Below are 10,966 nucleotides of genomic sequence, written 5' to 3'. Positions count from 1 at the left end.
AATTTTGTACTGTATAAACACTAATTGGTTCCACACAGAGACACATGGTCTACACATTCGTAATTTCTAGGGAGAAAGCTAGAGGAACTGCTTCAAACAAACATGATATTTCGGTTTCAATAGATGACATTTTATGCACTTGCCTAATGAAAAGACTTTGCTTTTCTCCAAAACCATTTTTAGTGTGATTTTCTCGGTCCATTGCATACGAATTCTACCACACTTTGTCCGGATATGACTGGAAGAAACCAGAAATATCCAGTTTGTTTTGGCTAACTCAATCCAGATATTGCTACTGCCTCTGTGTTTGTGATTTCCGGATGTTATCAATGGACTTTATTATTTTGAATATTTTTTATGAGGGAACATTTAATTTTGTGCTGGGAAACACTAGTTGTCTCCACATGGAATCACCCGCTCTACACATTCGTATTTTCTAGGGAGAAAGCTAGAGGAACTATGGCAAACAAACATGATATTTCTGTTTATATTCATGACATTTTATGCACTGCCCGAAGGAATAGACTTTGCTTTTCTCCAAAACTATTTTTTCTCTGATTTTCTCATTCCATTGCATACGAATTCCACAACACATGATATTTCTGTTTCTATAGATGACATTTTATGCACTTGGCGCAACGAGAAGACTTTGCTTTACTCCCAAACCATTTTACTGTGATTTTCTGGGTCCATTGCATACGAATTCCACACCAGTTTGTCCGGATATGACTGGATGAAACCAGAAATATCCGGTTTTGTTTTGGCGAACTCAATCCCAGATATTGCGACAGCCTCTGTGTTTGTGTTTTCCGGATATTACCAACGGACTTTTTGTTTTGAAAGTTTTTTATCATTGAACATTTAATTTTGTACCGTAGAAACACTACTTGATTACACATGGATACACCAGCTCAACACATTCATATTTTCTAGTGAGAAAGCTAGAGGAACTGCGGGAAACAAACATGATATTTCTGTTTGTATAGATGACATTTTATGCACTTGCCTAAAGAAAAGACTTTGCTTTTCTCCAAAACCATTTTACTGTGATTTACTCGGTCCATTGAATACGAATTTCACACCACGTTGTCCGGATAAGATTGTATGAAACCAGAAATATCCGGTTGTATTTTGGCTATCTCTATCCGAAATATTTTAAAAGCCTCTCTGTTGGTGTTTTCTGGATATTCTCAATGGAATTTATTGTTTTGAATGTTTTTATCAGGGTCCATTTAATTTTGTACCTTAGAAACACTAATTGGTTCCACATGGAGACACCAGCTCTACACATTCGTATTTTCTAGGGAGAAAGCTAGAGGAACTGTGACAAACAAACATGATATTGCTCTTTGTATAGATGACATTTTATGCACTTGCCTAAACAGAAGACTTTGCTTTTCTCCATATCCATTTTACTGTGATTTTCTCGGTCCATTGCATACGCATTCCACACCACATTGTCTGGATATGAAAGGATGAAACCAGAAATATCCGGTTGTGTTTTGGCTAACTCAATCCCAGATATTGCTACAGCCTCTGTGGTTGTGTTTTCCGGATATCATCAATGGACTTTATTGTTTTGAATGTTTTTTATCAGGAAACATTTAATTTTGTGCTGGGAAACTCTAATTGGTTCCACATGCAGACACCAGCTCTACACATTTGTATTATCTAGGGAGAAAGCTAGAGGAACTGCGGCAAACAAACATGACATTTCTTTTTTTATAGATTACATTTTATGCAGTTACCTAATGAAAAGATTTTGCTTTTCTCCAAAACCATTTTTACTGTGACTTTCTCAGTCCGTTCCATTGCATACGAATTCCACACAACTTTGTCCGGATATGACTGGATTAAACCGGAAATATCTGGTTGTGGTTTGGCTAACTCAATCCGAAATATTGTGAAAGCCTCTGTGTTTGTTTTTTCTGGATATTATCAACTGACTTTATTGTTTTGAATGTTTTTATCAGGGAACATTTAATTTTGTACCGTAGAAACACTAATTGGTTCCACATGGAGACACCAGCTCTACACATTCATATTTTCTAGGATGAAAGCTAGATGAACTGCAGCAAAAAATCATGACATTTCTGTTTGAATAGATGACAATTTATACACTTGCCTAAAGAAAAGACTTTGCTTTTCACCAAAAAAATTTTTACTCTTATTTTATCAGTCAATTGCATACGAATTCCACAACACTTTGTCCAGAAATGACTGGATTAATGAGATATATCCGGTTGTGTTTTGGCTAACTCCATCTGAAACATTCTGAAAGCCTCTGTGTTTGTGTTTTCTGGATATTATCGATGTACTTTATTGTTTTGACTTTTTTTACCAGGGAACATTAAATTATTTGCTGGGAAACACTAATTGGTTCTACATGGAGACAACAGCTCTACACATTCGTATTTTCTAGGGAGAAAGCTGGAGGAACTGCAGAAAACAAACATGATATTTCTGTTTGTATAGATGACATTTCATGCACTTGCCAAACTCAAAGATTTTGCTTTATTCCAAAACCATTTTTACTGTGATTCTCTTGGTCCTTTGCATTCCACACCACTTTGTCTGGATATGCATGAATGAAACCAGAAATATCCGGTTGTGTTTTGTCTAGCTCAATCCCAGATATTGCTACATACTCTGTGTTTCTGGTTCCGGATATTATCCAAGAATTTATGTTTTGAATGATTTTGATCAGTTAAAATTTAATTTTGTGCTGGGAAACACTAATTGGTTCCACATGGAGACACCAGCTCTACATATTCACATTTTCTGTGGAGAAAGCCAGATGAACTGCGGCAAACAAACATGACATTACTATTTGTATAGATGACATTTTATGCGCTGGCCTAACGAAAAGTCTCTGATTTTCTCCAAAACCATTTTACTGTGATTCTTCGGTCCATTGCATACGAATTCCACACCAGTTTGTCCGGATATGCCTGGATGAAACCAGAAATATCCGGTTGTGTTTCCGCTAACTCAATCTGAAATTATTGAAAGCATCTGTGTTTGTGTTTTATGGATATTATCGATGGACTTTAAAGTTTTGAATGTGTTTTTCAGGAAATATTTAATCTTGTGCTGAGAAACACTAGCTGATTCCACATGGAGACACCAGCTCTGCACTTTCGTATTTTCTGGGATGGAAGCTAGAGGAACTGCGGCAAACAAACATGACATTTCTGTTTGAATAGATGACATTTTAAGCACTTGCTTAATGAAAAGACATTACTTTTCTCCAAAACCATTTTTTCTGTGATTTTCTCAGTCCATTGCATATGAATTCCACAGCAGTTTGTCCTGGTATGACTTTATGAAACCAGAAATATCCGGTTGTATTTTGGCTAACTCAATCCCAGATATCGCTACAGCCTCTGTGTTTGTGTTTTCTGGATATTATCAATGGACTTTATTGCTTTGAATGTTTTTATTAGTTAACATTTAATTTTGAACCATAGAAACACTAATTGGTTCCACATGGAGACACCAGCTCTACACATTCGAATTTTCTAAGGAGAAATCCAGAGGAATTGTGGCAAACAAACATGGTATTTCTGTTTGTATAGATGACATTTTATGCACTTGCCTAACGAAATGATTTTGGTTTTCTCCAAAACCATTTTACTGTGATTTTCCCGGTCCATTTCCTACGAATTGCACAACACTTAGTCCGGATATGACTGGATGAACCAGAAATATCCAGTTGTGTTTTGGCTAACTCAATCCCAGATTTGTGAGAGCCTCTCTGTTTGTGTTTTCCGGATAGTATCGACATACTGTCTTGTTTTGAATGTTTTTTATCAGGGAACATTTAATTTAGTGCTGGTTCCACATGGAGACACCAGCTCTACATATTCGTATTTTCTAGGGAGAAAGTTAGAGGAACTGCTGCAAACAAACATCATATTTCTGTTTGTACAGATGACATTTTATGCAGTTGGCTAACGAAAAGACTTTGCTTTTCTCCAAAATCATTTTTCCTGTGATTTTCTCCGTCCATTGCATACGAATTCCACACCACTTTGTCCGGATATGACTGGATGAAACTAGAAATATCCGGTTGTGTTTTGGCTAACGCAATCCCAGATATTGCGACAGCCTCTGTGTTTCTGTTTTCTGGATGTTATCCATGGACTTTATTGTTTTTAATGTTTTTTTATAAGGGAAAAATTAATTTTGTGCTTGGAAAAACAAAATGGTTTCAAGTGCAGACACCACCTCTACACATTTGTATTTTCTAGGGAGAAAGCTAGAGGAACTGCGGCAAACAAACATGATATTTCTGTTTGTATAGATGACATTTTATGCACTTGCCTAATGAAAAGACTTTGCTTTACTCCAGAACCATTTGTACTGTGATGTTCCCCATCCATTGCATACAAATTGTCTTTGTGTATTGTATACAAATTCCACACCACTTTTTCAGGATATGACTGTATGAAACTAGAAATATCCGGTTGTGTTTTGGCTAACAAAATCCCACATGTTACGACAGCCCCTGTGTTTGTGTTTTCTGGATATTATCGACGGACTTTTTTTTTTTTAAAGTTTTTTTATCAGGGAACATCTAATTTTGTGCTTGGAAACACTAATTGGTTCCACATGGAGACACCAGCTCTACACATTCGTATTGTCTAGGGAGAAAGCTAGAGGAACTACAGCAAGCAAACCTGATATTTCTGTTTGTATTGGTGACATTTTATGCACTTGCATAACGAAAAACTTTGCTTTTCTTCAAAACCATTTGTACTGTGATGTTCCCCGTCCATTGCATATGAATTCCACACAACTTTGTCAGGATATGATAGGATGAAACCAGAAATATCCGGTTGTGTTTTGGCTAACTGAATCCCACATATTGCGACAGCCTCTGTGTTTGTGTTTTCTGGATATTATCAAGGAACTTTATTATTTTAAGTGTTTTTTTATAAGGAAACATTTAATTTTGTGCTTGGAAACACTAATTGGTTCCACATGGAGACACCGACTCTACACATTCGTATTTTCTAGGGAGAAAGCAAGAGGAACTGCGGCAAAGAAACATGATATTTCTGTTTGTATAGGTGACATTTTATGCACTTGCCTAACAGAAACACTTTGCTTTTCTCCAATACCATTTTTACTGTGATTGTCTGTGTCCATTGCATACGAATTCCACACCACTTTGTCCATATATGACTGGATGAAACCAGAAATATCCAGTTGTGTTTTGCCTACCTCAATCCCACATGTTGGGACAGCCTCTGTGTTTGTGTTTTGTGGATATTATCCACGGACTTTATTGATTTAAATGTTTTTTATCAGGGAACATGGATTTTGTGCTTGGAAACACTAATTGGTTCCACATGGATACACCAGCTCTATATATTCGTATTTTCTTGGGAGAAAGCTAGACGAACTGCGGCAAACAAACATGATATTTCTGTTTGTGTAGGTGACATTTTATGCACTTGCCTTACGAAAAGACTTTGCTTTTCTCCAAAACTATTTTTACTGTGATTGTCTGTGTATTGTATACAAATTCCACACCACTTTGTCCGGATATGACTGGATGAAACCAGAAATGTCCGGTTCTGTTTTGGCTAACTCAATCCCACATTTTGCGAGAGCCACTGTGTATGTGTTTTCTGGATATTATCGACGGACTTTATTTTATTGAATGTTTATTATCAAGGAACATTTAATTTTGTGCTGGGAAACACTAGTTGACTCACATGGAGACAACAGCTCTACACATTTGTATTTTGTAGGGAGAAAACTAGAGGAACTGCAGGAAACAAACATGATATTACTGTTTGTATAGATGACATTTTATGCATTTGCCTAACGGAAAGACTTTGCTTTTCTTCAAAAACATTTTTACTGTGATTGTCTGTGTCCATTGCATACGAATTCCACACCACTTTGTATGGATATGACTGGATGAAACCAGAAATATCCGGTTGTGTTTTGGCTAACTCAATCCCACATATTGCAACAGCCTCTGTGTTTGTGTTTTCTGGATATTATTTATGAACTTTATTGTTTTGAATTTTTTTTATAAGGGAACATTTAATTTTGTGCTTGGAAACACTAACAGCTTCCACATGGAGACACCAGCTCCACACATTCGTATTTTCTAGGGAGAAAGCTAGAGGAAGTGAGGAAAACACAGGCGGGGCGGTGCTTTGATGCGCCTGGTGGGCAGTCCTCGCGCGCGCCCTACTCTCCTTTTCTCTGGTCTCGGAAGTCGCTAGCTGTGATCGATGTGGTGGCAGCGGCGAGCGATTCCTTGTGGTCTAGATAAATCAGGAAAAATGTCTCTCTATCCATCTCTTGAAGACTTGAAGGTAGACAAAGTAATTCAGGCTCAGACTGCTTTTTCTGCAAACCCTGCCAACCCAGCAATTTTGTCAGAAGCTTCTGCTCCCATCCCTCAAGATGGAAATCTTTATCCTAAACTGTATCTGGAACTTTCTCAATACATGGGCCTGAGTTTAAATGAAGAAGAAATACATGCAAATCTGGTGATGGTCTCTGGAGCACCACTTCAGGGGCAGTTGGTAGCAAGACCTTCCAGTATGAACTATATGGTGGCTCCTGTAACTGGAAATGATGTTGGGATTCGCAGAGCAGAAATTAAACAAGGGATTCGTGAAGTCATTTTATGTAAGGATCAAGGTGGAAAAATTGGACTCAGGCTTAAATCAATAGATAATGGTATATTTGTTCAGCTAGTCCAGGCAAATTCTCCAGCCTCATTGGTTGGTTTGAGATTTGGCGACCAGGTACTCCAGATCAATGGTGAAAACTGTGCAGGCTGGAGCTCTGATAAAGCTTACAAGGTGCTCAAACAGGCTTTTGGAGAGAAGATCACAATGACCATTCGTGACAGGCCTTTTGAGCGGACAATTACTATGCATAAGGACAGTACTGGAAACGTTGGCTTTATCTTTAAAAATGGGAAAGTAACATCCATAGTGAAAGATAGTTCTGCAGCCAGAAACGGTCTTCTCACGGAACATAACATCTGTGAGATCAACGGCCAGAACGTCATTGGATTGAAGGACTCTCAAATTGCAGACATACTATCAACATCTGGGACTGTAGTTACCGTCACAATCATGCCTGCTTTTATCTTTGAACATATTATTAAATGGATGGCGCCAAGCATTATGAAAAGCCTGATGGATCACACCATCCCTGAAGTTTAACAGTTAGGACACAATGGAAACAGCTGAGCGTCTCCAGTTTCCTTTCTCAACTACTTCTGTATTATGCACACGAAGCTTTCCCGGAGCCAGGGAGCATATGCTGCATGAGGACCTTCCCGTCTCACGTTATGGCTGGGAATCTACTGGTTCATCTAATCTCCTCAGATTTCACGGTCGTTGTAGTCTTAGCCTGGTTTTACAGCTGTGAAACTTTCACAAGATTGACTGACTTTCCTAGAATAGTTTCTCTACTGGAAAACTGATGCTTTCCTAAGCCATTGTGATGAGGGTGATTGATGCCAGCTTAGCTTTGTATGAGAACCAGTTACCTTTCTTCTAGGTAATGAGTAGTGCTCTTCACGTCATTTTAGTTCTATGGTATATTTGCATTTTTAACAAGTACGTGATAGTACATTTAGAGTGATTGCCTTTGGTAGGTTTTTTTCTCCCTCTGTATGTATGTAAACACCAATTAGGTAATGCTGGTTTCATTCCATGTAAGCATTATACAGTTTATGTAGGTTATAAGAGATTATGATGATTGTCATTAAATTTTAACTACCTTCACTAATATGCTTCAACTGTCGCCTTAACTATGCTAAGCTCTAGAACAAAAGCCAAAATATAACTATTGCTGCCTTCCTAAAACTCAAGATGTAGTTCTGTATTAAACTGAAATGTGCACTAGCCCAAAAGAGGTTAATAGTACTTTCTGAGCTATAGCATAGCTGCTTGGTTGTATTTGACATTTTCTAGGCATCACGTAACAGAAATATCTTCTCCAAGTTGCCAGTACTGCTTCCTGAGAAACAAAGCGCTATATATTTAATGTAAAATTTCTTATACGAAACAGGATGAACTTTTGATTCCTCTATTCATTTGTAGATTAAGTAGAATAATACTAATTTTGGCATCTGAATGTTAAAATTATGTAACCTACCTACTTTGGGAAAAAAGTTTTCCTGGTAATTTGTTCCATTTCCTGACTCTTGCCTGCAAACAAAGTGACAGTGACACTTTATCTTTTTTTTCTGTTTTGGTTTATGCCTATCCTAATTAAACATGTATAGAGTGGAAAAAAAAGGAAGTGCGGAAAACAAACATGATATTTCGGTTTGTATAGATGACATGTTATGCACTTGCCTAACAGAAATACTTGGCTTTTCTCCAAAACCATTTGTACTGTGATTTTCTTGGTCCATTGCATACGAATCCCACACCACTTTGCCCGGATATGACTGCATGAAACCAGAAATATCCAGTTCTATTTTGGCTAGCTCAATCCCACATGTTGCGACAGCCTCTGTGTTTGTCATTTCAGGATATTATCGACAGACTTTATAATTTTGAGTGTTTTTTGTCAGGGAACATTTAATTTTCTGCTTGGAAACACTAATTGGTTCCACATGGAGACACCAGCTCTACACATTCGTATTTTCTAGGGAGAAAGCCAGATGAACTGCGGCAAACAAACATGATATTTCTGTTGGTATAGGTGACAATTTACGCACTTGCCTAATGGAAACACTTTGCTTTTCTCCGATACCATTTTTACTGTGATTGTATGTGTCCATTGCACACGAGTTCCACACGACTGTGTCAGGATATGACTGGATGAAACCAGAAATATCCGGATGTGTTTTGGCTAACTCAATCCCACATGTTGCGAAGCATCTGTGTTTGTGTTTTCCAGATATAATTGATGGACTTTATTGTTTTGAATGTTTTTTATCAGGGAACATTTAATTTTGTGCTTGGAAACACTAATTGGTTCCACATGGAGACACCAGCTCTACACATTCGTATTTTCTAGGGAGAAAGCTAGAGGAACTGCGGCAAACAAACATGATATTTCTGTTTGTATACGTGACATTTTATGCACTTGCCTAACAAAGAGACTTTGCTTTTCTTCAAAAATATTTTTACTGTTATGTTCCCGGTCCATTGCATACGAATTCCACATCACTTTGTCAGGATATGACTGGATGAAACCAGAAATATCCGGTTGTGTTTTCGCTAACAAAATCCCACATGTTGCGACAGCCTCTGTGTTTGTGATTTTTGGATATTATCAATGGACTTTATTTTTTTAAAAGTGTTTTATCAGGGAACATTTAATTGTGTGCTTAGAAACACCTATTGGTTCCACATGGAGACACCAGCTCTACACATTCGTATTTTCTAGGGATAAAGCTAGAGGAACTGAGGCAAACAAACATGATATTTCTGTTTGCATAGATGACATTTTATGCACTTGCCCAACAGAAAGACTTTGCTTTTCTCCGAAACCATTTTTACTGTGATTTTCTCGGTCCATTGCATGCGATTTCCACACCACTTTTTCCTGATATGACTGGATGAAACCAGAAATATCTGGTTGTGTTTTGGCTAACGCAATCCCAGATATTGCGACAGCCTCTGTGTTTCTGTTTTCTCTATATCATCGATGGACTTAATTGTTTTCAATGTTTTTTATCAGGGAACATTTAATTTTGTGCTGGGAAACACTAATTGGTTCCACATGGAGACACCAACTCTATACATTCTTATTTTTAAGGGAGAAAGCTGGAGAAACTGTGGCAAACCATCATGATATTTCTGTTTGTGTAGATGTCATTTTATGTACTTGCCTAACGAAAAGACATTGCTTTTCTCCGAAACCGTTTTTACTGTGATTGTCAGTGACTATTTTATATGAATTCCACACCACTTTGTCAGGATATGACTGCATGAAACCAGAAATATCCGGTTGTGTTTTTGCTAACTCAGTAACACATATTGCGACAGCCTCTGTGTTTGTGTTTTCTGGATATTATCGATGAACTTTATTGTTTTAAATATTTTTTTGTCAGGGAACATTTAATTTTATGCTTGGAAACACTCGTTGGTTCCACATGGGGACACCAGCTCTACATATTCGTATTTTCTATGGAGAAAGTTAGAGGAACTGTGGCAAACAAATATGATATTTCTGTTTGTATAGGTGACATTTTATGCACTTGCCTAACGAAAAGACTTTGCTTTACTCCAAAAGCATTTTTACTGTGATGTTCATGGTCCATGGCATACGAATTCCACAGCACTTTTTCAGGATATGACTGGATGAAACCAGAAATATCCGGGTTTTCTTTGGCTAACTCTATCCCAAATATTGCGACAGCCTCTGTGTTTGTGTTTTCTGGATATTATCGATGGACTTTTTTGTTATGAATGTTTTTTATCAGGGAACATTTAATTTTGTGCTTGGAAACACTAATTGGTTCCACATGGAGGCACCAGCTCTACAAATTCGTATTTACTAGGGAGAATGCTAGAGGAATTGCAGCAAGCAAACATGATATTTCTGTTTGTATAGATGAGATTTTATGCACTTGCCTAATGAAAAGACTTTGCTATTCACCAAAACCATTTTTACTATGATTGTCTATGTCCATTGTATATTAATTCCACACCACTTTCTCTGGATATGACTGCTTTAAACTATAAATATCCTTTGTGATTTGGCTAACTCAATGCCAGATAATGCGACAGCCTCTGCATTTGTGTTTTCTGGATATTGTGGATGGATTTATTATTTTGAATGTTTTTTTATCAGGGAACATTTAATTTTGTACATGGAAACACAAATTGGTTCCACATGGAGACACACCAGCTCTACACATTCGAATTTTATACGGAGAAACCTAGAGGAACTTGGGCAAACAAACATGATATTTCGGTTTGTATACATGATATTTTTTTAACTTGCTGATGAAATAAAT

The 10,966-nt window shown here is 37.3% G+C and overlaps 1 protein-coding gene across 1 annotated transcript; it reads left to right on the top strand.

Annotated features, from left to right (window-relative positions):
- The first annotated feature begins 6,282 nt into the window (after positions 1-6,282).
- On the top strand, positions 6,283-7,336 carry LOC133762392 (syntenin-1-like). Its single transcript, XM_062195391.1, has one exon. The coding sequence runs from the start codon at positions 6,309-6,311 to the stop codon at positions 7,203-7,205; it is 897 nt and encodes a 298-aa protein (XP_062051375.1). The 5' UTR covers positions 6,283-6,308; the 3' UTR covers positions 7,206-7,336.
- The last annotated feature ends 3,630 nt before the right edge of the window (positions 7,337-10,966 follow it).

The sequence above is a fragment of the Lepus europaeus genome, chromosome 6 (assembly GCF_033115175.1).
Source record: "Lepus europaeus isolate LE1 chromosome 6, mLepTim1.pri, whole genome shotgun sequence".
In the NCBI taxonomy this organism is placed as follows: Eukaryota; Metazoa; Chordata; class Mammalia; order Lagomorpha; family Leporidae; genus Lepus; species Lepus europaeus.
The sequence above is the reverse complement of the archived record's forward strand: the minus strand, read 5'-3'. Positions and strand labels throughout refer to the sequence as shown.